At 37.0% G+C, this 27,961-nt stretch overlaps 1 protein-coding gene across 5 annotated transcripts in view; it reads right to left on the bottom strand.

Moving 5' to 3' along the window:
* The window catches only part of LOC108699497 (type II inositol 3,4-bisphosphate 4-phosphatase), a 308,688-nt gene that overhangs the window by 98,885 nt on the left and 181,842 nt on the right, over positions 1–27,961 (bottom strand). For all 5 annotated transcript variants that reach the window (XM_041589702.1, XM_018231625.2, XM_041589710.1 and 2 more), the window contains 2 exons: positions 24,832–24,911; positions 6,875–6,986 (listed from right to left, as the gene is read on the bottom strand). In XM_041589702.1, the coding sequence (XP_041445636.1) occupies positions 6,875–6,986; positions 24,832–24,911 (192 nt within the window). The remainder of the gene's footprint in view (positions 1–6,874; positions 6,987–24,831; positions 24,912–27,961) is intronic.

Here is a 27,961-nt window from a genome sequence, read left to right as displayed (position 1 = left end):
GAAAATTACATTAAAATTAAGGCTTTTGACTTTTTAAATGTACATTAACTTTGGGTGCAAACTGCTAACTATTTGTTTTGATTATGCTGAATACACATTTGTAATTGGTTTTTATAGCAGAAAATATTGAGATAACTTGAATAAATGATGGTTATTAAACATTTATTTGTGCAAATTTACCACAATAATCAAATTACAAATGTGTTAAAAATAAATTCATGTCATACCATGCCTATCTGTTTGATTATTTACTAATCAGTAAGTTACACCAAATATTCATAAGATAGGTTACTATTTAAATATGCTATACTGGGATATTATTCCAGAATCTACGTACACATCTGCCATTGATGGAATGTGTTCACTGTGCAAGAGATCAGAACATATTCAGCCCTGGAAAATAGGTGAGTTTAACAGTAGCCATGAACACACATTAGCAAAGAAATGCTAGAATTGCTAGGTCTCCACAAAAAATATTTGCTATGTAGTCAACGCAAAAAGCAAAACCTTACTAGACTAGACTGCACAAAAGGTTCAGGTGCAAGGCATAGAGACAATTTTATTTTGAAAAGGCTCAAAAAAGGCTTATGCCTTGCACCTTTACTTGCTAATATGTTTAATACAATCACTTTATAAGCTTATGAGTACATCACATTTCCCATTCAAAAAGCTAAAAACACTATTGCAAATGTAAAAATTTTTTTTAATAAGATTCCATAATAAACACCAATGGTCAGACCATATGCTTACTAAAAGTTCAAATCTAAGGTACTACTTTTGAATAAGTGATCTCCCACAATCTGGATGCCTCTCCCTAACCACTAGACAAGGAAAGCAGCCAAGAAGTTTGTGGTGAATCATTTGCCTTCCCCAATTTGTGTATCAGATTCAAGTCTATCTTACTATATCTCGCCTCTCCTTGTCCTAACCTGGTATCCCATTATAGTCTATATTCCAGCTCAGTCTGCCCTGTAACACCTGCCTTGCTTAATTTAACTGCATTCTTATGTTTCTTTGCCTAGTTGCTGCCTGTTTAGTCAACAACTATTTGTGTTCCTACCTAGTCCTAATTTTCACTCACTCCATCCTGTTTCAGATTATTCTGTTTAATAATCTTTACCTGTCTGTCCTTTTCCAGTCTCTCCAGACATTTGCCTGCTCCATCTGTTTATATCTATTCTTTGTCTGCTCCGCTTTGTTCCAGTCTGTCTCCTAGGGCCCTCTGAGCCATTGCTTTCTCTTGCCTGAAGGACTCACTGCCTTCTGAGTATCTGGGATTCTCCTTAAATTCTCCTGGGCTCCCTTCACAGATCTATGACATCAAAGTCTCTAATCCTAGCTTAAAGGTATAGCTTGGAATTTTGGGTATTGGCAATCCTTACCCAAGAACATATTGGCTGCTAGTCACTGGCTACTATACATTGAGAACAAGGGTTGCTGTACCTGGTGCAACAACGAAGTGGCTTTGTGAAGCCCTAACAAATTAAAATACACAGCAATATTTACTAGCAGCTACTATACATCATGCAGGGATAACACAATAATTAAAAGTTAAGGTACTTTATAGAGTAGACATTGGTAACCACAGCACATTAAATATTATAATACATACAAGAAAAGCAACTACAGCTACATTCATTACATTTAAATAGTGATAAAAGTGTCTGTAGAAGTTGTTGGAAGATCGTTGCTGGATACTGCAGCATCAGGAGGGCCAAAGGATAGATCAATTGGGCAAAATATTTTTTAAAATGGAATATCTCATATTTAGCACAAACTATTCTAAATAACGAACAAGCACATCCAGTTTCTATTAGTGCACTGAAACAAAATTATCCTAATTACTTCATCATAAGAACCAAACAGCATTTAAATGCAACTGTGTGTTCGAAAAAAAACCTTGTTATTTCTACCAGTTTAATAGCATTGATTAATATCAGTCCAATGACAAAACTGCACAATGATGTCACTGGAACACAAGTAATATCTATTACTAATTGGTTGATGATTATTATGGGAAGGAAATCAGCCACAACACTCAATGAGAGTCAGAGAGAGATGAAGGTTTTGGGCTACTTTGTGTTTATGTGGGATGGGAATATTGCTGTTATCATCCATTAGTGCTTAACTATCTAATGGCAGTTAGCCATTTTGATTTTCACCACCAATCAAAACATCAGTAATCTTAGCTGGATGCCACTCAGTAAGAGAAATACTTTTTATTTGATAAAAAATTGAGTAGTATCAATGTAAAGGGTGGAAATTATTTTTTTAGATGCTGATGATATACAGTGCAGTGTGGTTTCATTATTGTGTATTTGTCTGTTTGGTTCATCAAGATTGCGCTGTGTTTACTGACCGGTGGAAAGAAAGCTTAACCATAATGCACAACTGTAATTTCAAGAGTTTACTCCCCAGGCGGAGAAAATGAACTGAGCTAAGAAAAAGTGAGTACTTTTTTTGCCCCACCAAATTATCAAATTATATTTAATTGTGATAATTAAATGGTTGTCAGAAAAGGGAAATTGGATTGTTTGGTTGGGATGAGTTTTGGATGTTATTTCAGCGTTCATTATAACATCCTAGTCAAACAGGATTAACCATGTGCACAAAGTGGATGAAATAACTTAGAAATTAACAATTAGCATTTTCTTTAACCTAAATATACTTTACACATTGTTGTAAGAACCAAACTATGTTTTCAAAATTTGAAACCCAACACTCACTGTCAGTGGAAATGCATTTAGTAAAGAAAGATGAACGGTTATGATACTGGGCTATCTCATAGAACGCAGGTGTAGCAAAATGTTAGGTTTCATAATTTTTCTTTCAGATCCATAATTACTATGCAAATTGGATCTGCAAAAAAGTAAGAGATTTTAATGGTATGGAACATGAAGAACATTTTACCTGTTGATAAAAACACAGCTGTAGCACAATTTTAACTATTCTCACTGGTGTATCATTCACAGAGATTCCAGACTTATTTTATCACTTTTGAAACCATTTTTAGACAGTATATTAAAATAATAGTTGAAATAAATATTATAAGCAGAATAACTTTGCTTTTTAAGACACTGCCAGGAGATGATTGGAAGGTAAAATTACAAATGCATGGAGATCACCCCTAAAGTTAGAAAAAATACAAGGCTTGCACCAGGTCTAGTAACCCAATTTTTTTGGTGTTACAGTTCCTTTAATGCAAAAATATGATTGGTTGCTGTGGTTTACCACCCCTTGTGCAAGATTTGCAACTTTTATTACAGTTTTATAAGTGGGGTATGTCACCACGTAGCGTAACATTTTTAGAGATACTAAATTATATATTGTACTAAATAAAATTGTAAAAACAGGAGGAAAGAAAATAAATAAATGCCAATAAAGATAAATACCAAGCTAAATTACCAAAACAAATGAAAACCTCATATCACTGCCAGATTTCTAGCAGCATTAACTGATATAGACCCAATAAGGGTAAAAAGCAAATGCACACACAAGCCCCTTGTTGCTTTACCGCTTGCACCTACACTCATGTATGTCAATACAATGTCTATATGATTAATCAGTAAAATATATCTCTGAAGATTAAAGCAAGTGTTACTTGATAGACGTTTCTTTGTTGACCTGACAACTTTCTCTGGAAAATCCCCAAGAAAAACAAATCCAAAGTCATTCACCTTACCCTAAATACCGTTTGCCATTATACATCCATGAGTGACGTGGGGTGGTACAGTATGTTTGGAGCATAATGGTTAATAGACTTAGCTTGATAAAGGGCTGGAATAGCCCGAAACGTCGCTCTGCTAATGGCATGAATAAATAATCTTTGATTCACATATCGGAGTGCTGCTGGAATTATTGCTTTACAGTGAAACTTTTCCTTGGGCAGAGAGAAACACAGCTGTGCACCCGACGCTGCAAAAGGCGATTTAGTGTAAGTGTGGCACCTTATTGATTTGATTTGGTTAATAGACTTAGGGTCCACAAGAAAAGTATTTTCAGTGAGGAGACCCTCAACTAATGGCATGCAGATGGAAGGAAAACCAAGGGTAAAACTGGTCTGTAGTTGGGATTTGTTTAGAACTGTTGTTCTTTGTAGGTGAGATTTTGCCTACAGAGCATTCCCTGAAAATTCTTTGGAGCAATACTGGGTTTCCTTCCCAGAATTCTTTCTGCTGGGCATAGGGTAAAACACACATCGAAAATGAGGATGGGAAGCAGAAGACAAAGTCAATAGCTTTTGGAACGCTAGCTCTGGTTTCATCTTGCCCATCAAACAGACGCTCCTCGAGACTGAGCTAGAATCACAACAGGAAACCAGGTATACCAGAAAATGTGCAATCATAAAACAGCTAGAATTTCTTTCAAGATGAAGGAAAATACATTTTTCAGTTGTACTCTTTTAGAACATCAGTATCGGCTTCTGGTAAAATATACACTTTTTTATGTTTGATATGATCCCTTTAACTATTGCATTACTCTTTTCTTCTGCATAAAGCAAGGACTGTACAGGCCCAGACAACCAAAGAAAAACGCAGAAATGCTGTTTTGTAAGATGATCAATAAAAGGTTATTCAGTGCAGTCGTAAATAAAACAGTACAAAAAATAGTTTTGTAGTAAATTGGATTCCTATGCCTCCATGGGCATTGGCATGTAGATTTTTTTTGACAAGTGACTGAATAGTGTCATAGTCTTATTTTTAGACTTGGACATCTCGGGCTATTAATCTATGTTTTGGCAATATTTCTATGGCTGATTAAAAATTGTCCATTTAATCAGAGACTACCGTAATAAAAATATAATGACATTCAGCAACCAAATTTATATAACAGAAAGAATGCTGGGCATGTGATTTACAATGTATACACTGGTTTCATAAATTTCATCAATATACTTCAATGTGGATCTGCAGCTATACTGATTGGATGGTCCCGACATGTGCACGTGACTCCAACTAACACTTTGGCCCACTAATAATCACCCTTAGGAAGTTGGTGCCAAGGCATCTTAAAAGTCCCAATACATTAATATATTCTTAGCAGCCATACGATAGATTGAATTGGTTCCCTGCCTCTTGGCCAGGATACATTTATTTTAATGTTTTACAAAGAGAAAAGAAAATAACACCTTGTTTAATGACATCTGTTTGATTAAAAGTTTTATTTTAAATATGCTGGGAATATAAAGCTACACAGATAAATCAGATATTACCTTAAAGTGACTTTTTTAAAATCACAGATTTGAAAAGGATGTTTAACCAGTTTTGGGACAACTTGCTGACCATCTGTGCACAAATAGCAGATGCAAAGAAGGTGCAGGATCATGTACAGACAAAAGTGTCTGGATACCTGCTGGTCCAACATCTCATTCTAAAGCTAATGGTATTAATATTAAGTTGACATAGCAGCTTCTACTCTTCTGGAAAGGTTTTTCACCAGATGCTGGAACATTGTTAGTGGGATTTGCTTTCATGTTGGTACAAGAAAGCTAATTGGATTGGCACAAAGACAGCATTCCACTTCATCCCACAGGGTTGAGTTCTGTGCAGTTCATCTTCTCCCATTACATAAAACCAATTCTGTGTTGCTTCACTATGTGCATGGTGCAATCATTGTTCTGAAGCAAGAAAGGGCCTTCCCCAAATGGTTGCAACAAAGTAGAAAGCACAGTATTGACCAGATTGTCATTGCATGCTGTAGCATTAAGGTTTACTTTCACTGGAACCAGAGGCCCTAGCCCAAACTATGAGAAACATCCCCAGATTAAAATGCCTTCTATAACAAATTTTATCCTAGACATCACACATTCAGATAGGTAGTCAAACCCAGGCAGATCATGAAGTGAAATTCATCACTACAGAGAATGTCTTTTCACTACTCCAGAGCGAAATGGCAGTGAAATTACTTCAGCGTTGCACATGAAATGATTTGTGTGCAACTGCTCTCTCTCCAGTAATTTTTTGTCTGAAATCACAATATGTGCACAAAACATATCTTAAATATTAACAAACTAAAAATATTCACAAGGATGTATTTGCATTGTGCATTTTTTTTAAAGTAAGAAACAACAACACCCTGGATAACTTCAAGCTGGTATTTGGCTTGTTGTTGTTGTGGCTGAGTGGGGGTGAGTTAACACTTTATCCAGTGGGCACAGGCATTCAGACTTTTCCTCACCAATTGGACAGGTGAGTGGTTGGTTAGGCTGGGTATTTCTACTTTATCTTTTTTTTACTATTACTAATAGTATATTTTCTAATACAGATCCTTTAGACTGTTCCACAGGTACAGTAAGACTGAGAGGTGAGATGAAGGCTAAATAAGGTTTAAGAAAAAAAAAGTTTTTTTGCCAAGTAAATTACTGCTCATCCAAGGTGCATCTAGATGGCGGGTAGACTACTTTACCTAGAATTCCCTCCTTCTTTTCTCTGGGAGTAACTAATAAGTAAAACCATGCATGTGTGAATCTATTTATAATACACAAGAGCCATGAATAGCCTGTAAATTATATCTTTATAAGCGGTGCTTAGTGGTGTCATTGGTTATAATCAGAGCTTAGTGATGTAATTTCTGTCACATGACTCACTGAAATTTGTGTATTATAATAAATAAAGTATCCCTGTTGCAAAATATGATATTGGAAGTCACTTCAGAGTTCTATGACCTGTATAAAAACACTTGGCTTTTGGCCTTGTGTTTTTATATGGTCATGGAACTCCTTGGTAACTTATAGTATCCTTATATTTTACAAAAGAGGGCTCTATATTTACTACATACAACACCACAAATGTGCACAGTGCTTTACAAGGTATAAACACAAACTGTGGAATTCAGATTCACTTCTTCTTAATTGGAACAGGCAATTCAATGGTACCTTCTGTCCATGCACATCTGTTGTGATGCGATCTGCCTCCCCATTCTCTAGCTCTCCCATCTTCACCAGACTGACTTCAATATTACCAATTTTCTTTCCACCATTTAGGGTCCTGCAACACAAGAGCACAAGAACAAGAGAATAAGCAATGTGTATTCAGATCTGCACACAGTTAAAAACGCGAGCCTAAATTGCTCTGGGGCGTTTACTTTTTGTGTTGTTAATGGCAGGATTCAATCTGACGTCCTGGAGTATCATTATATGTAACCATAGCACACAGAGTTATTGTGATGCTTATGGAATGACAAAACATATCAGGGTTATGAAAGACTGACTCATTTGTTATTTACAGGATTATCCCTTTACAAAACCGAGCTAAAACCACACTTAGCAATAACAATTCTGGCGTCTGATGTTGCTGCAATCCTCTAAATGTCCTGTCTGTGTTGCACTGCTACATTCTAGATATTGTGCTGATATTGTAACCCTTTTTAACTGACATTCTCATACACTGTTATAAATATATCCTACACATGAAATGACATGTGGCTGCGGTGTACAGGACTTAAACTGTGGGTTAATGATCATATTAAAGGATTTTTTTTTTCTACGGCAATGCCTGTGCTTGCTGCGAGCTGTGTGTTCTATTTATTCTGAAGGGCGGAGGTGAGAAAGAAGTTATGTGCATCCGGGGATGAAAATAACAACCTGCACATTAGAGTTTACTTCAGTCATGTATCTTTCTTTACACAAAGATCAACTGTGTGACATCATCAGCTGCTGCTATTTTCTTCCTACTATTTATGTGCCTGCTGTCAGTTGAAGGTCAGTGCTGTGCACTGGGAACAAGGTTTTACTTACAGACCTTGCACATTTATGTACTGTTAGAAACGGGGGACATAAATGCTTCTCCTTGAAAAGTATTTTTCTTACTTAAATTAGTAGTTCTGCCAGACCAGCAGAATTTTGGACTTGTTATATATTCTTTACATTTAACAGCAATGTTAAAAAAATAAAAATACAATAATGATTAAACAAAAATGAACCACATGTCACTGCAGTACAATTATCATGTATTGTCCATCTTTATATAGGCCTGGAACTGAATAAACCTGCCAATTTTACCTAAACACAAATAATATAATTATTTAAATAATAATAATATAATATAATTTTGTTCCGTAAGTCCATAAAACATTCAGTTCATGTGATATATAGAAAGGGTTTAGAAATAAATACATAAGTGTTTGTATGTTATGCATATACACATTAACTATACAGAATATATGCATAATATGTGTGTAATACAGCAATGTGTTGGAATTCACTCAAATGGTTCAAATGATAATTTGGCCTATTTAAATTATGCACAATATGGGGCAGATTTATCAAGGGTCGTATTAATTTGAGTTTTTTAAGACTCCCATGAACTCGAAATTCGATCGAAATATATTAAAAAAATCGTATTTTCTAAACTCAGGTGGATAGGATCGAAAACTCGATTGTCAGGAAGGCAGCAAACAACTCCAAATTGATCCTAGGACGTCTCCCATTGACTAAAACAGCATTTTGGCAGGATTTAGGTGGCGTGTAGTCGAATTTGAGTTCTTAAGGTCCAGAGTATGATAAATCTCAAAAATCAAATTTGAATTTTGAAAAAAAAAACCTTTTTGAATTTTAGCAAGCCCCTAGTTGAATTTGACAGTTTTGGCCATAAAAAAACTTGAAAAGCTAATTTTCACTTTGAACCTTGATAACTCTGCCCATATATATCAAAAACATTGTTCAGTTATCTCAAACCTAAATACAGTAGTCCACTGGAATAGGGATGTAGCGAACGTCGGAAAAAAAGTTTGCGAACATATTCGCGAACTTGCGCAAAAATGCGAGCGGTTCGCGAACGGTTCGCGAACCCCATAGACTTCAATGGGAAGGCGAACTTTAACATCTAGAAAAGACATTTCTGGCCAGAAAAATGATTTTAAAGTTGTTTAAAGGGTGCAACGACCTGGACAGTGGCATGCCAGAGGGGGATCAAGGGCAAAAATGTATCTGAAAAATCTGCCTGTGTGTGCTTGGAAGAGATAGTGTAGGGGGAGAGCTGTTAGTGATTTCAGGGACAGATGATAGTAAGCTTGCTGGCTAGTAATCTGCTTGATACTGCTCTGTATTGGAGGGACAGAAGTCTGCAGGGATTTGAGGGACATTTTAGCTTAGGTAGCTTTGCTGGCTAGTAATCTACTGTTCTCTTTAAACAACTGCCATACGTTGACCTTGTAGGCATTGTTTGCCCAGTTTTTTTGGACGCAGCCACTGAAGCACAGTTGCCAGAAAAAATATGCCATATAAATGCTGAAAATAGTCATTTTTCGCCATACGTTGACCTTGTAGACATTGTTTGCCCAGTTTTTTTGGACGCAGCCACTGAAGCACAGTTGCCAGAAAAAATATGCCATATAAATGGCATATTTATATGTAGCATCCCCGAAGTATCCATCATAGTTAACAATTCCACTATCACCCCATCTCCCCAGGCCCGGTGCCTTGGGGTTATCCTAGATTCTGCCCTGTCATTCACTCCTCATATCCAGTCACTTATTAAATCTTGTCACTTCCACCTAAGGAACATATCCAAAATACGATCATTTATCACCCAAGACGCTGCCAAAATTCTTATTCACTCTCTCATCATATCGCGTCTAGACTACTGTAACTCTCTTTTAATTGGCCTCCCCCTCCAGAGACTGTCACCTCTCCAGTCCATAATGAACACTGCTGCGAGGCTCATACACCTCAGCAACCGCTCCTCCTCTGCCTCGCCATTCTGTCAATCCCTGCACTGGCTTCCATTACCTTTCAGAATCAAATTCAAATTAATGACACTGACTTTCAAAGCACTTCAAAACTCTGCCCCACCCTACATCTCTGAACTCATCTCTATATACTCACCCACTCGCTTACTACGCTCTTCTACTGACCTGCTACTCAACTCTTCTCTCATTACCTCCTCACATGCTCGCATTCAAGACTTTGCAAGGGCTGCACCCCTCCTCTGGAACGCTCTCCCACGGTCTGTCCGACTTTCTCCCAACCTTTCTACTTTCAAGAAATCTCTGAAAACGCACTTTTTTTCGAGAAGCCTACCCTCACTCTGCTTAACTACCAAACGCAATACCACATTTCTCACCCACTTAATTCGATCTTGCCCACTCCCACACCTTGTGTATTACTCCCTTCCCTTTAGACTGTATGCCTATGCATAGGGCCTTCCTCACCTTTTTGTACCTGTATTGACTGTGATGTTTGTTACTCCATATATTCTATGTATGTAATTCATGTGATGTTGTTGTATAATCACATTTACTTTACAGTGCTACGCAATATGTTAGCGCTATATAAATACATGTTAATAATAATAATAATAAATGCTGAAAATAGTAATTTTTCGCCATACGTTGACCTTGTAGACATTGTTTGCCCAGTTTTTTTGGTTGCAGCCACTGAAGCACAGTTGCCAGAAAAAATATGCCACATAAATGCTGAAAATAGTCATTTTTTGCCATATACGTTGAGTCAGTCCCACTCCCCAACACTGCTAGACTAATAGCACTGGGCTCTTATAGTAGTAGTAGTAGTAGTAGTAGTAAAACAACAAAAAAATAAATAAAAGCAGTCCTTACAAGGACTACTGTTATTGCAGCAGTCAGCAGATGAGATCAGAAGCAGGACAGCTGCCCACTGCAGCTACATACAGAGCACTGCAGTAGAAGGTAGATTACTAGCCAGCAAAGCTACCTAAGCTAAAATGTCCCTCAAACCCCTGCAGACTTCTGTCCCTCCAATAACAGAGCAGTATCAAAACGATTACTAGCCAGCAAACTTTCAACTGTCCCTGAAATCACTAACAGGCAGCAGCTCTCTCCCTACACTATCTCTTCAGCACACACAGGCAGAGTGAAAAAACGCTGCAGGGCTTCGGTTTTTATAGGGAAGGGGAGTGGTCCAGGGGAGAGCTTCCTGATTGGCTGCCATGTACCTGCTGGTCTGGGGTGAGAGGGCAAAAAAAAGCGCCAACAATGGCGAACCCAAAATGGCGAACGTCGCGCGACGTTCGCGAACTTCCGGCGAGCGCGAACACCCGATGTTCGCGCGAACAAGTTCGCCGGCGAACAGTTCGCGACATCTCTACACTGGAAGTCTGTATATAAGAAAACTGCTCTTGGTTCATGCCTCACCCACTTTTAGGGCATATTGATCCTCTTTTTTATAGCTGATGTAGGGATGTGTACATAGTTAAGCAGGCAGGCAAATCCTTAGTGTTCTAGACACCTAAATGGGTCCTAATGGGGACTTGTGTCAATGCTCTGCTTTATCCTATGCCCCTGAGATTCTCAATAGTGACCAGTAGATGGCACTGTGCTAAAGTATAAAACCCTTTGCAGCCATGCTCTCAGGTGGAAACTAGACAGGTCAGGTCTAGTAAGGATAGGTTACTCACCTTAAGCGGTCATTCTAGGAGTGACAGATAGACAGGTTATTTAGCTAAGCAGCTTTAGGCTCTGACGAGGAGAGTCAGAGAGATTAAGATCCCGGGTACTAATTGCCCAGAAGTAGGGACTAAGTGCATAGACTTAGGGAGGAAGTGATTCCCCTAGGTTCCACTTAAGGAAAAGGCAGAAAGCTGGGTGTACCATAATTGCTGCTGTGTATGTTCTCTTCCCTGTGGGGACTAATATTGGCCAAAGGTGCTGTGAGTATAAGCCTATCCACTGTTGATGTATGATCCTGTTTGTTCTATTGAACACTCCATGGAGGATTATATTGTTTAGTAAATATGTTCATGGTTAAGATATAAGAACCACTGGAGCCCAATTATTGCACCCTGCATCAAGTTACAGAACCACTGGAGCCCAATTATTGCACCCTGCATCAAGTTAGAGTTACACTACACTCTGCCTCCACACTGTTTGCAAGGGCTTACTCCTAAGATTTAAGGTCTCATCAGGAGCACAATTTTGGGAGTGGAGCTCATAGAAAGAGAAGGGTGCACTAAAATTACTGTAGCTCTACAGTGATAATTCATCCATCCCAAGCTGTTCCAGCCTCAATGAACATAGCCCCTGTTAGTTCCCTACATTTGTACAGTCTCAGAGTATTCTGTAAGAAATATTTCTTTTCTTTCACGTCTTCTCAGCTACCGTGCCACATATAGTCTAATATTCTGTAAATAATATTGTTAGGTTATATATCGAATAATGTACCTCCTGATGAAAAACATATGGATATAAGAAATTACATTGTGTCTTTATATGATTATTTGGAATATTACTTTTTATAACACACAAGTTGCTATGAGCAAAGAGCTATGAGACACAAATTACACCACTTAGGACTAAGTATAACTGAAGACATCACTAGGCACCATTTATAGGGATTTTCATTGCTAATTTATTATAACAAGTAGTTCTCAGATACCAAGGTGCATTGTTTAGATGGATGTTATATTGAAGCTCAGCAGTTTTAAAAAACCCTTTGTTAAATGTCTTGTCCTGTGGATTAACGCTGTTGCTGAAAATCTGCTGTTGAAGAAAAAACACCCACACTTTGGTAGGCCTTCATTCCATGGCCATGGATTGCCTTTCACATCACCATGAGGAAATGATAGAGACAGACTTTTGATTCAACTTGAACACAAACATGAGTGAGTGACGGGCCAAGTAAGTTGCAGTAATGGGCAATAAGTGCAGAGGACCACTTGTTTTTGTCTACATGAATGTTGTGGTCACCGCCTCAATGCCCCCACCCTAATTTAGTGGTGGGCACAACTTTCCGTTTTGTTATAGTTTATACAGGAGCAGTGGCCAGCTTCATGCTGTAGCTCCCATCCTTTCCAGCTATAGTCAGGTGATCCCAATGGCGGCCAATAGAGAGGCAACCCATTTGGAAGTTTTAACACTGAATTACAGGTATGAGACCCATCAGTAGACTAGAATTTTTATAATTTCATGACTGAAAAGGAGGGCATATTCTTGCAATATTGCACATTATTTTATCAGCCAAGATTGTGCAAGGGATTGCATATGAGGAAGAACAAGTGTGCAGAATCAAATATGACTCCAAGACAAGACATGTATGTGTGGTTGGAAATAAGACCAGTTCTTTCTGTCTAAGTTTAGTTTAGAAAAAGAGAAAACATCTAAGAAGATTTAGTGGAGGAGAAAAGACCAGTACAAGAGTGATTTGAGAGCCATTAGCTTACCTAAATATATAAACAACCAAAGCCATAATTGATCCAGTCTATAGTAATTGTTGGATTAATTAAATAAATGTTAGGAAAGGAAAAAAACTGTCACATACAATTTAACAGAATTTAATTGCAAATATGTCAAAGATCTCAATTTGTTTTATTCATCTTGCTAAACTAGCATTGATTACTATTCTCTTTGTGCTTGAATATTAGTATGACTGTCACATCCTTCTGTATATTAGTAGATGCACGTATCCCTGTCCCATGAAAATTCCTTTTTGCAAGTGCCAGAAACTTTTCAGCTAAGCAATCCAATTTTTGTTATAAGGGCCATTTTAGGTTTTATGTTAAACTTTGATATTTGACCCCAATTTGGAAATATTCACCAGAAGTATCTGAAAGTATTAATCTGGAGAGAGGAAATTAATTTTAAGCTTGTGAAAGCTGCCAACACACAAATCAACAAACAGCTCCATAAATGTCAAGGGAACTGCCATCATTAGCTATGCCTGATGTTGTGAATGTAAAGTAATACTGGGCTAGTACAGCTATCACAACGACAATGCCTTGCATTTAAAACATATACAAAACATTAGGATCCAAGATAAATGTCCTGTTTGTACTGCCCGCAGTGAAAAGATGCACCGCTAAAAAAGGATGAAAACTGAAAGAGGGGCATTTTTTTTTAAAGCTGGCTTAATACAGTTCGTGTTTTTATTATTTATTTCTGAGGCCCAGAAAAACTAATTTTCGATATGCTGCACTTATCTGGAAGTCCTGCTGTGTTTATGTAGCTTGAGAGGAAACAATTTAGCCAAACAAAATGGGAGATCTGAAATGCCATATAAATAGATGATTTAGCAAAGGTAAACCTCTCAGCTAAAAATCCGTACTTGGGATTTGCACTATATTGTGGCACCTGTCACGGATGAAATGTCTCATTCTATTGAGGGCAAAGTCTGATGAATATTAAGCATTTCTGTAGACCTGTCTGTGCAGATAATCCACGGCACTGCATTTATTAGATATAAGATGACAGTGCTATGTTTATCACACAACAGAATGAGTAGGGAACAGAAAATAAAGTTCTGTAAAGACCCTTAATTTAAAGAAAAAACTATCACTTAGTTTCCAAACTATGGATAACTAGACAGAAAAAAAACTGTAATGATGCAACAATGGATCCTAAAAACATAATTCCGATTGGATTGCTTAACCTTTTGCATACTAAATATGTATTTCAGGGTTTTTTCCAATGCATAATAAATGAATAGTAACATCATCAATTGGTAGTGTTAATGTAATTAAATGATAATGTAGTGGTGCCCTACACTGGTACAACAAGCTGTGTTTGCCTCAGAAACACTACTATTGTTTATATAAACAGGCTGTTGCTGTGTAGCCATGAGGGCAGCCATTCAAAGTTGTAAAAGGAGAAAAGGCACAGGTTTACTTAGCAGACAGCAGATAAGCTCATTAGAATGCTATAGAGTTCCATGGAACTTTTCTGTTATCTCCTCTATAACCTGTGCCTTTTCTCCTTTTTTCAGACTGAATGGCTCCCCATGGCTACACAGCAGCTTATTTTATATAAACTATAGTAGTCTTTCTAAAGAAAACAGATCAGTTCAGTGCAGGGCAACAGTACATATTTTAATTCAATTAAAACACTTATTTTTTCGGTGTTACTGTCTTTTTAAGGAAGCCATTTCTTACACTACAACTCTAAATTCCTTTTTTTTCCCACCAGACAAAGTCACCTTGTTTAGTTATCAGGTTGTGCCCAACATGCTGTTTAAGCAAGCAATGAAATTAAAGACAATCTATACTCCAGGACTGATAACGTATACAGCACCTGGAAAAAGGCGGATATTACTGTACATTTTGTACGTTGTAGCAGAACTTAAAGATCCACCATGTTAGATCCTTTTTGGAAATCAAACATTTCTGGGCCATACTGAAATTATATTGGACTTTGGAAGAAGAAAACAAAAAGTACAATATGGCATTAAGATGTGAACATGTTCAGTCACCTGGTATAGAATGCATCACACAGGGAAACACTGAATGAGGAGTATTTCTCTTATATTTCACTGAACAAAATTCAATTGTCCAATTTTCAGTATAAAAGCTAGTGCTACCTTATAGGTTTTTTTTTAGCCTTTGTCAGAGAACAATAGAGAGTGATTTATATTACCGGATATGAACTTAAATCTGAGACCCTAGGACGAGTATTTACTGTATTATATGCATCATATCCTTTCAGACTTGATTGTACTGTATATAACAGATTTCTTTCAGCAGAATTTGTTTACATATACAATTTACCACTCATTACTCAACATGCATTTTTCTGCTAGTTTTGTTCTAGTTGTATGTTTTCTCACACACAGGTGTCTCAGCCCTGAAGTATTCCATTCTCCCAGTAGAGCTGGTACTTACATTTTTTTATTTTCTTTATTCACCTTCTAGCACTACTCTACTAGCACTGGTGATGAGCAAAAAGTTTCTTTAAGATTTGCCGTGAAAATGACACCCATAGACTCCAATGTCACCCATCAAACCACCTGGTTTAAACATGTCGAGAAGTTCTACAGGAACATCTTATGGGCATGAGGTAATCCGAGAATAGCCTTTAAGACACTCTGTGCCCCAACAAAGGTAGGCAGAATTGCTCTGCCGGACCGAAAACTGTACTTACTTACTTACACTTACTGTGGTTCACTCCTTTCCAAAAACCTTGAAAATGGCCTTAGGTAACTCTAAAATTTGGTCAGTAGGGACTCCACTAAGGAGAAATGCCAACCTGCCCCACTTGCAGCTGATCTCTGATGTAAGTTACTGGGCCAATCATGATATCAAAACCATAAAAGATATAATGTAATACGCAGGAGTTTTATAATTTAAACATGCATTTCAAACACAATTCCCTTCTAGACCAGTACACCTCAAAGAAACAACCCTAGAAGTCTATCTACTCCAACCAGGTCTGCATAAGCCACTCGCTATGTGTTATACCCTGTTAGCATTAGCGGGCCCCAACCCATTAGATAAGGTTAAACAAAAATGGAAAAAGGGATATCTCTGAACTTGAGGGTTTTTTTTGGGGGGGTGTTGAAATTGAAATATCTTGCTGAAAGCCTTCATTTTCCAAACATCCGTTCTCCTCTCCTATACCTCTTTAGTGTGTTAACGGATCTCACACTTGCCACTCATACTGTACTATGTTATCTACAGCATTTTATGCTAAGAAAGCGATACACTCAGGGTCAGACTGGACTGCGGAACACCGGGAAAAAACCCAGTGGGCCGCAGTCCTCATGGGACCCCGCCGGCCCAGACCCTCCCTTCCCTGATCTGCCACAGCCCCCCCAAAAAAATTTTTTTGCGGCACTGCACCGCTCGAGTTTGCGTGCAGGGGACCCCGGAGGTTTGAAACCCAGTGGGCCCCCAATGTACAGTCTGACCCTGGATACAATTCTACGATTCCCTCTAGAGAGTTCTGAAAAAAAGCTTGTTAACAGTACATGGATGTCAATAACAACCCTGTAATAATTGTGCACTTGTTTTTATTGGACACGTGTTGTATATTAATGTGTCGGTTTGATCCTCTTGAGACTTTATGTTCTATTTTTCTTGTTTTCTCTTCTTGCACTTCCAAAATGTAAACAAATAAAAAGCTTCTTTTTTTTTTTAAATTGTGCATCAACAGTGATCCCTTTCAATCTACTCTTATCTCAAATCCAATGGAGGAACTCGATTTAAGTTTTAATATACATTTTTTTGTAGACCATATTAAAGAATCAAGGCTTGACTTCATATTTAATATTGAAATTGTCATTTCCTTCTACTTTGTGGATGGACTTTACAGTTAAAATCCAAATATTGTCATTGCACAAAAATTACCATCTGCATTTCCTTTGTACTTAGAGCCTATTGTGCACCCTCTGGGGCAAATTCACTAAGATTCGTAGTTGCGCCAGGCGTAACTTCGCCGCACTTCGCCAGGCGTAGTTTCGCCAGCGCTTCACAAATTCACTAAAATCCGAAGTTGCGCTCAGGGGTAGCATAAGGTTGCGAAGTTGCGCTAGCGTTGATTCGCTAAGTAAAGCGAAGTTACGCTAGCGAAGGCTAATTTGCATACGGCGCGAAATTCAAATTTCAATACGTATCAGCACTACAAATGGCTAGAAAACCTTCAAATCATCAAATAAAAATTTTATTTTGCCCTACACATGTGCCCACTGTCTAGGTAAGTTGCCATGAGTCAGGAAATGTAGGGGGGAAGGAGGGGAGCCCCAAAAATTTTTTCGATCTTTTTCAGCCTATCACCCATAATGTAGAAAACACGCCAGCGTTTTTGGGACTTAGAAAATTTTTTGACTTTTTTTGAAACAATCCCTATCTACTCTATTGCGCTTCGCCAGGTCTGAGGTGGCGAAGGAAGTCTAGCGTAAAAGGTAGCGTTCAGTACACTGCGCGCGTGAATTTGCGTAGTTACGTCGCTAGCGAAACTTCGCCAGGCGTAAGGGTGCGAAGTAACACTAGCGAAACTACGCCAGCGTTCGTTAGTGAATTTGCGCAGTAACGAAAATGACAAACGCTAGCGAAGTAACGCTAGCGTTCGGCGCTTCGGCGCTTAGTGAATTTGCCCCATATATGTGCGGTTCTCTGGTAGATTTGCAACCCAGCGTTTATACAAGAGTGGTAGAAATATATGCTTACAGTAGAGGAACGTACAGTTCAGCCACTGAAAAGTCTCTGTTAGTGATAATCAAATTTTTTCTCCAGGTAAGAATTTTTTATGTGCAACAAAAAAAAGGCCCAAAAATTCCCCACCAATGTATTGTGCTCAGAAAAAGTATATGCGGAAAAAAAAGCACTGCAGAAAACAGTCACTGTGAAAAAAAAACAATTTACTTCAAAGCATTTTTGCAAATTATCTTAGTTTCGAGATAATGGCCAAACAGGATAGATTTACTCATCATGTCTCTATCTGTTATTATTGTACCTGGTTTCCCCTTACTGTACTTATTTCTAAACTGCACAAACATAAAATACAACTCAAGACAGAGCCTTATATTTCTTTTATTTTTGTTGTCACTGGCCTCTATTTATAATATGTCAAAATGGTAAATTGGTCAAACAACAAACTATTCATAAAAGTAAAAAAAAAAATTATTTTAATTACATTTTGACATTTTCCCAACTTTGCAATATTTAGAAAATGCCAACATTTATTTCAAGTTCATATTTAAATTAGCTTGCAGCTCAAACATTGTCACAGATCCATTTTGCCTTTTTTCTGTGCATTTGTAATTGATATGATTGCGCTATATACAAAAAGGGCTATGTTAATGACAAATTAGCCATTTCAGTGAAAGCAGCACAATTATAGTATCAGATATTGCCTAAATGGTAATTAGCCATCAAGCAAGGCACTTAAGTTGCTTCTGACTGAAATGGATTGGTATATAGATAGGGATTAAGTGTCTCTGTGGTGCAACTGCTACAAGAAAAAGGCTTAAGTATGCATTTAGAAATGTTCTAGTGATACATGACATATGGCATGGTCCAGTAATCTCCTCTACTATAGTTGTTTTAGTTCTTCTGAATCTGGCATTGCCAATAGCTTATAACAGGAATTTCTAATGCAGCATTTTCTGCTCAGTTACTTCATTCCTCTTATGACTGCTTGCCAAAATTGGATCATGCATGTTGTATTTTTCTTTTTTTATGCACTGATTCTTCCAGCATTTATTTATTTATGTAGGGTGGACCAGGATGTCATGACTGCAAGGGTATTAGGTTGTTCTGCTTCAGTTGCATGCATTTCTTAAAACCACATTAAAACAAATCTTATATACTGTATAATCAGATGGTTTTAATGCTCTTATCCCACATGTCATGTGCTGCAATTTGTCATCCTACAAGCACTTGTATGTGACATAGTAACATACATAGTAAGTTAATTGATAAAAGACACACGTCCATCCAGTTCAACCTTTCAACTCTATTTTAACCTGCCTAACTGCTAGTTGATCCAGAGGAAGGCAAAAAACCCATCTGAAGTCCCTCAATTTTGCCTCAGATGGGGAAAAATGTCCTTCCTGACTCCAAATTGGCAACCAGATCAGTCCCTGGATCAACTTGTACTATGAGCTATCTTCCATAACCCTGTATTCCCTCACTTGTTAAAAAGCCATCCAACCCCTTATTAAAGCTAGCTAATGTATCAGCCTGTATCAGATGGATTTAAATATGAAACTACTTTAGCTGGGTGCAGTGACAGTAAAATAAGAGGAGTAATGATGGGCGAATTTCCATTTCACTTCACTGCAATATTTGTGAGATGGGCGACATTCGACGTGCATTAAAGTCAATGGGTGTCTGTTTAATTGTCGCGGGTGTCTAAATTGTCGACAGCATCAAAAAAACGCCAGCAGCAATTTTGCGAATTTATTCGCCGGCAGGGAAAAGCAGAAATTCGCTGTGAATTCGCACCTGCCGAATAAATGCGCCCATCACTAAAGTGGAGTATAAAGCCCCAGTATCAGATTGTAAAGGCTACGGCTTTGTCAAGCAATAGCTAGTTTGCTTGAAACACAAACAGGGTGAGACGTTACTTAGAAAAATCCATTCTATAACATACTAAAAGTTACATTTTAAGGTGAACCAATCCCTTTGAATTTTTCGAATGTCTACTGGTCCTAACAACGATAACTTCATGCCAGAAGTAAAACCTTGTTTTGTGATAATAAAATTCTCTCACAAGTAATGCAAATAGTAATTGTTGCTTAATAATAACAGGTGCTACTAGCAAAGCTTCTTCCTCATGAAGCACACTATGGTCTCACAGACAGCAAAGTCCCTCAGATATGATACGGCTCACTTTGGTTTGGTGGAAAGCAAACAAGAAAATGCACATTTCAGAGAGATAGATAGTGCTTATGTTGCGTCTTGCAAGAAGTTTACAGGCCTTCAGTGAGAGCTCCAATTGATGCACATTTAAATGCCTTTGTAAGGACCCTATGTGAATAATCCAAGGAAAGCTTGAATCAGAATCTCTCCATGATCCCATGACCTGAATTTAATGCGTAAATGTAGATGATATTAATGGTTAGAAAGTGCCAACATCTTTTTATCCCCACATACCATTTTGATTATTAATGCAGATCTGAAAGGGTTTTTAATTAGTTCCCATGGCCATGCTACTTTCAGAAAGAGTCGTAGAGCACTAAGCATGGACGAGAAATATTTGCATGATCATCTTTATTAATTATCTATGATAAAGTAAACTGGGAGCTTATGAAAGTATTTAGTTTTCCTTTTAAAATATCATGCATGCAAATCTATAAATATAAAATAGCATGGGGACAAATGAAAGCCAGATGGTCACTGTTTTACACCTGTTTTTGATGGTCCTTATCTAATTTTAAAGTATATGCTTTTGTCACTAATGACTATGAAACATGCAACACTTATTATCATCTCTGCTTGTAGTAATGATCAAAACTCCACTACTTATTTGAATGGTAAAAGGAGAAGGTCTCCCAATATCTTGATTTATCTCTTAAAACATGCCAGTAAATTAACACCCCCAGCCACAATCCAAGGACATTCATTCAAACTAAGGCACACGTGAAATCCTAAAGCTGGCTGCTCGACTAACGATACATTCAGATGCAAGCTTCGCTGGAATTTGTTCATTGAAACTGTTGATTTCAAACCAAAATTAATTTTTTTTCTGCATTTATGCTGTACCAATGTTGCCACATACCAAGGCATATTCCACACAAATCACTAGTAGCTAACTGTTGCACTAAGCAATATTTTTGTCTTTGTTTTATATGGCAATGTATGTAACACCTTTTTGAAAGCCTACTTACTGGTACCAAAGAGACCGAATATGTGGTGGATTCCCATTTTCAAGACTAGGGAACCCCAACACCCCCTGACCAGTTAGTTACTGAACTGCCAGGTAAATACTTTGATCTGAAAAAAAAACATTCCCCCAATACATACAAAAAACATGGCCACTGGTTTAGTAGTGTTATGCCACCCCTAGAACCAATGCATTTTGAACATTTCATGGATTGGCCACCTTTAATGTGTGCCCCTTACAAAATGAATACTGCATACCATAAGAATTATTGGCCTATAGATTAATGTACTGTTTATTATCAGAATTTTTTTGTCAGTCTAAAATGTATGCTGAGCATATAAAAAAGCATAAGTTGAGTTAATTTGCATTTGATTTTAACACACCTCCACATTTCTCTATTTTATTGTACTATTAGCACATGTTGAAAGCAGAAAAATGCAGCATATTTAAAAAATGCAATGTAATGTATCTATGCTAAAATGCAGATTTCCAGATTTGGAGCCAGACAGAATAAAATTGAATCAATTATCTCATGTGCTTTGGTGTACTTAAACCTGTGTCTCAAATTCAAGAAACGCCCATGTGTATGAGCACCAAAGGGACACTGATAGTTTCTCTCTTTTGGTTTATAGTTAAAAAAATAAATTTGTAATGCTAGCATATAAAGAACTGGTTGAATATAGCCACCATTGTTGAAAACAGAAAATTGTGTAAATATTGTTTTCTTTAAGGAGTTGCTTAACACAACTATACAGAAGACAGCTTTGTGACAAACTACTATGTGTTGCCAATAGAGGTACATCCAAAAAGGGCAGTGGAACAGCACTACAGCCTAGTATCATTGTTCCTTTAAAGAATATTTCATGTGGCTTTAGAGGTTTGTTTCTTCGGGCAAAATACCAGCTCTCAGAACTCTAGAATGCCCAGTATGCCAGATTTTCTCCTTCAGATCATTGTTAGCTTTTCCACTCCTTTGGTGGTTGACATAAGGCACATAGCTTTTCTTTTGCAAGATTCAAACATCAGTCTATGATGTGCTAAACTTCATATCTTCTTTACTTTTCAGTTTTTTACTAAAAAATGATTCATGCAGGACAAGCATCCTAATTTGTCTCAGATTCTAACTATTGCCTGGACCCATCTAAGGGGCAGATTCACTAAAGGGCGAAGTGGCAAATGCTAGCAACTTTTCGCCTGCGTTACTATCCACAGTGACATTGGCAATTCACTAATAGGTGTAGGCGCCAATTCACTAGCAAAACAGACTGTCGCAAGCATTCGTTCGCACTCTATCGCCGACTTTTGCTCTGGTGAAAGGTTGTTACTCTGCAAATTCAGTAAAGTGTGAATTTTACTGAACGTTCCCTCTTTTACCAGAGTTGACTTTGCCACCTCAGACCAGGCGAAGTGCTATAAAGAAGCTACATTTTTCTCAATCTTCTGTCACTTACATATATAATATTTAATTGTGTTATAAATTGACACTAGTAAGTAGCACTGTTCTTGCTTAGCGCTATGGAAAAACAATACTTAATTTCAGGTTAGCAAGCTTGTTTCCCTGGGAGTTACTTTTGGGGTCAGTGATGACACCTAGGATGGTAATGTGATCTGCAGATCACCAGTTTGCCACATAATGGAAGAAATTGCAAGCAGCCATTGTGGCTTACAGTGGTGATTCCTTAGTCTAAGCCATTGGGAAGTAAGTTTACCGGGGGGGGGGGTACGTTTACGAGGTTGGATGTGAGTACAGAGTAGCTCTGTGAGCAAATATGTTGTATTAACATAAGACCTTCAGTCTGTGCTACTGATGACAAAAACCTTTCCTTGTACTTTAATAAAACTAAAATAAAGAAGGCACATTTACCCTACATCTAAAGCCTTTTATGAAGTTTATATTTTAATTCCAGGTGCTACTTCATAGAGATGATCAGCAACATATTTTGCTGTGTATGATGAAGTATTAACATTTTAGAATTACTTATATACTGTACCTACTGTATATCTACAGCAAAGTTTCATTGCTAAAAACGTTATGCCACTCATCAAAAGAAAGAAAGGAATTATTGCGCTCCCGTACACCAAGGCGACATGGTTAACTACTGTATGTCACTTAATGGCTTTGAGGTCCTGTTTATGAGTTAGCGACATTGCATAGAGTTACCACTTGGGTATTGGTCCAGGAAAGATTACAGATCTACAGCATACCTCCGTTCAGTCATAAGATTACACTGCAGTGTAATTCCAGGGAAGCTATGTGAAAGTCCCACATGCAACCAGCAAGAAAATAAAAATAATTATGCACCGAGCAATACATTTAATTGCCTTAACCTCCTGAGTATATTCCATATTAAATAACTTGAACCTTTCCACAATTTGGTTCATCATACCTTGAGTCTACTAGAAAATCATGTAAATGCTAAATAAACCCAATAGACTGGTTTTGCTTCCAATAAGGATTAATTATATCTTAGTTTGAATCAAGTACAAGCTACTGTTTTATTATTATAGAGTAATTATTTTTCAAAATTTGGATATTTGGATAATTTTCTGGATAACGGATTTCATACCTTAGACTGTGGGAAGGGCCCTATGTGAGTAATGAACAATATCTGTAAAGTTTTGTGTAACATGTCACATGCTATATATCAAGCATAATACAAATAATCAAACATAAAATCTTATTGGTTATGCACAAACAGAATTTGAAAAGACAAAACTCTTAAAAAATACATGTCCATTAAATTTGACAATCTTTCTTATTACAGTGCATTTGCTCCCCTGACATTTCTTTAATCTTATTTACACAGACTTTACTCCTGAGATGCTGCTGTTCCCAAAAGGATTTGTAGCTTGACCTGGCATCTATTTAGGTTGTACACTAATGGTTAAAGTAGGAACTGCTTCTTAGCCCTCGAAAAAGTTTTCTTTCAAATGGAAGAAAAAAGGAAAAGGCTGATTTAATGAGCAATAGATGATTTCAAGAGCACTGCAATGAATCTTCCTTTCTTCTACTGAAATCTTGAAAGCCCTCTTGAGCTTTAGCTTTACTGCTGTGTTACCATAGGGGATGATATGAAAGAGTCTATAACCTTTCACAACCTAGCACCACTAAACATATGAATCCTTTTCTCCCCCTTAAATTTTACATTTTGTGCAGGGCAATAAACGGGTTCTGTGTAGCAAGATTTACTAATGACCACATCTTCATGCAATAGTTTTTAAAATTAATTTACCATAACTTTTTTAGCCTTCTCAAACAAAATATTGTTTAATAAACACTAAACTCCTACTTACCTAATTATCTACAATATTCCCTTGCAATGCAAATAGTTTCAAATCTGGATTTAAATTAGTTTTTAGAGAAAGATTTTTTTTTTACCTTGTAGTTAACTCTTCCAAGGTAAAAATAGATTTGATATGCAATGAGAACTGATATGCAATTTACAGAATATGATTACAGTAGTTCTTTATCTACTTAATCTGCAAAAATGATGTGTCCAAATCCTGATGCCAATGAAGGTGATTACTAGTGTATATAGATACACAGATTTTTCTGCAATACATAGATTCTTTTGAATTAATTAAATTAACTCATTAGGACCTGTCACTCTAAGAAATAATTCCAAATCCTATTTATGATGTTAGCCAAGCAAAATAAAAATTACTATATATACATGATGGCTAAGATTTCCATAAGAGCAAATAGTATGATAGCTCTACATTATACTAATAAACATACATTTATTGATATTACAAAAGAAACTGGCCATTCGACACGCAAAGTAGGCAAGTAAAACTTCTTAAATAAATAAATACAAAACCTACTTGAGATTTAAGGACAGTTGTTGCTCCTTTGATTTCACCAGATCCCTTACTTTAAAAGTACTGCAGCCCAGGAGACTTTTCTAGAGACAAGAGAAAGAAACGCTTAATTTCCAAATGATGGAGTTGCTATGCTAACAATATGTAAATGTGCGCGTAAATGAAGCTGTGAATGAAAGTCTTGGGAATATTTAATACCAATTCTGCACAGATTACTTTTTTAAATAGTACATGTACTTGAGAAATTTAAAAGCAGCCTGAGAAACACTGAAGTAGTAATAAAAGTCAGTAACTGAAAAACTATTTGCAATGCAAAAAGTGCCTTTACGCGGACAAATTTTCCTTTGCGCAAATTTAATATAGCTTTTGCAAACCTGGAAAATGTTAAGCGACTGCTTCCGACAGTGGAAGGAAGTTTGCGCCAAAGCGCAAGTATGAAAAAGTTATGCTTGCTCCAAAAAATTACGACACCTTCAAGCACCTTCTTAAAAGTGCGCAATTAAAATTTGCAATGCAATAACAGTTTAAGGAAGAATAATAGAATAATACATTGTGAGATGTCGGTGCAAATAGTTTTTCTCTTTGGGACTTTTATTACATTTCCTTAAAAATGTGTAAAAGATTATGCTGTAATTACCATATTATTAATTAATGGTTCGTAATGAAATCTATATTTAGCACGTTTTATGAGGCAAACTAAATGGCATTTGCAGAAAGATCCAGATTTATCCAACAATTTTTCACAATGTGCTAAATCAAGTAATACAAACTACTCTGCAAAACAGCCCTAAAATATGGGGGGAAAACATTTAATTAAATGCATTAAACAGCAATATTTCTGCAGTAGAAGGCTGCATAGCTCTAGATTGTCCTGAAGTGCACATTTTAGCATCTATAAAAATATATATTAAGAGTATTTATGTGCTTGCCAAACCTCGTATTTTCTACCACATACTGGGTGCGACTTACAAATGTCTCAGAATTATAAGGGTTACATCTTCAAAACACATACCAAAAGCAGGCAAAGTGTAGCTCTTTAGATACAGAAATATTCTAGATATGCATTAAGTTTATTGTTGTGCCAGAACCCAAACCCCAATGTCTATTATGTAAATGCATGATATCAGTGATCTGTCTGTAGAATATGCATTTTGCCATATTGTACCAGATTTGTAAAACATCAAAAACTTTACACCTCCAGCAAAATACAGCTTTCTTACCAACACATCTCTATCAATGGGACTATACTTACTAACAGTGAGAACATTTTTGGTTTATGAAACTTTTACCATTTTGTATTCAAAATTTTAGTGATTGGCTGATTACAGGTTAGAGCATTTTGAGCAATTTATTTTAGAAACACACACACACACACCCTTGTCTTCTGCCTTTTCTAAAACAACATCTATATGGAAAAGTATTTAAATAAATGATACAAATTAATCTACAGCTAGCAGCATCAAAATTAATATGACAGTAAATCATGGCTATTTATGTAATACAATGATCTATCATAAACCAGGTGTTTGGAACTCAGGTCAAAGGTGGCATAATAAAGAGGTGATGTTGCAAAGAGGGCATGGATGTCGTTTTTATGGAAGGGACATAATTTAATGTAAATGTGTCAAGTCACTTTGTCTGGTAGTATATGGCCAGTCAAAAGGCCCTTTATATTAAGTTTAAACCCAAGAGAAATACCAACATGAGGTCCAGACTTAAATAGATGAATTTGGGTTTTGTGCATCCCTAGCGTTCAGTTAATTTAGGTGCCTGGCTAAACTGAATTCAAACCCTTGAAAATCCTTAAAAATCCTTAAAATCATGTGACCTTCGCATGAACAAGGAAATAGCAAAATTTTTGCTTTAATTTTAACCCTTACTTGCCTTAAATGGCATGTGCTAACATGGTTTGAGAATCCAAAATAGTGGATTCAGTGCATGCCTTCTGGGCATATAAGACTTTCTAAGGCACAGAGGTCAAAGGTCAAGCTTTCCTTGGACAGAGTTTACTGAAAAAATAATTATAATTAGGCAACAGTTGAAGCAGAATTACATGGAGGCAACTCTCACTGAATAACACAGAGAGCTAAAGCAATTTCTATTCTACTTTATTTTTTAAAATCTTGCTCCTTTTCTCTGTTATATATTTAAATTCACCTTTTGTCTCATCCATCTTTGTATGGTAATTCTAATTCAGAACTCATATACCCATCCAATGCTTTATAACTAATTTTTTCTGCGTATAATTATTTCTCCTTTGCGTGAACAGAGATTAAGTAATTGATTTGGATGTATCTACATCTGTACAAATATTTGCAGATAACCAGAAATTCCTGGAAAATTCAGACATCAATAATAATCTGTGTCAAGTACACATGGTAAATTCTGATTTTCGTAACCCCTGGATTCATTTTGATACTGCAAAGTTGCAAATTGATTTGTGAATCTTTTCTGCAAATGGATTTTTCATTCTGCAGAAATGAGATTTGCATGGTGAGTCAATCTGCTGCATTAAAACATACACCAGCTTGTATCTTGGATTTGCTTAGTGCGATCTGTCATCTGGACATTTTTTCTTACGTCAGTTTGTGGTTGGATTGAAACAGACTTAACATCATAAAAACCTAGATCCATTGCATGACTCCTTCCTATACAGGGACTCTGGGGCAAATTCACTAAGCGCCGAAGCGCCTAACGCTAGCGTCAATTCGCTAGCGTTGGTCATTTTCGTTACGAACGCTGGTGTACATTCGCTAGTGTTACTTCGCACCCTTACGCCTGGCGAATTTGCGCAACAGACGTAACTACGCAAATTCTTTAATGCACTCATTGTACTGAACGCTACCTTTTACGCTAGACTTCCTTCGCCACCTCAGACCAGGCGAATCGCAATAGAGTAGATAGGGATTGCTTCAAAAAAAGTTCAAATTTTTTCTAAGTCCCAAAAAACGCTGGCGTTTTTTCTATATTATGGGTGATAGGCTGAAAAAGATTGAAAACTTCCCCTCCTTCCCCCCTACATTTTCTAACTCATGGCAACTTAACTATACAGTGGGCACATGTGTAGGGCAAAATAAAAATTTTATTTGATGTTTTGAAGGTTTCCCAGGCATTTGTAGTGCTGCTACATATT

The sequence above is a fragment of the Xenopus laevis genome, chromosome 1L (assembly GCF_017654675.1).
Source record: "Xenopus laevis strain J_2021 chromosome 1L, Xenopus_laevis_v10.1, whole genome shotgun sequence".
Lineage (NCBI taxonomy): Eukaryota > Metazoa > Chordata > Amphibia > Anura > Pipidae > Xenopus > Xenopus laevis.
The sequence above is the reverse complement of the archived record's forward strand: the minus strand, read 5'-3'. Positions and strand labels throughout refer to the sequence as shown.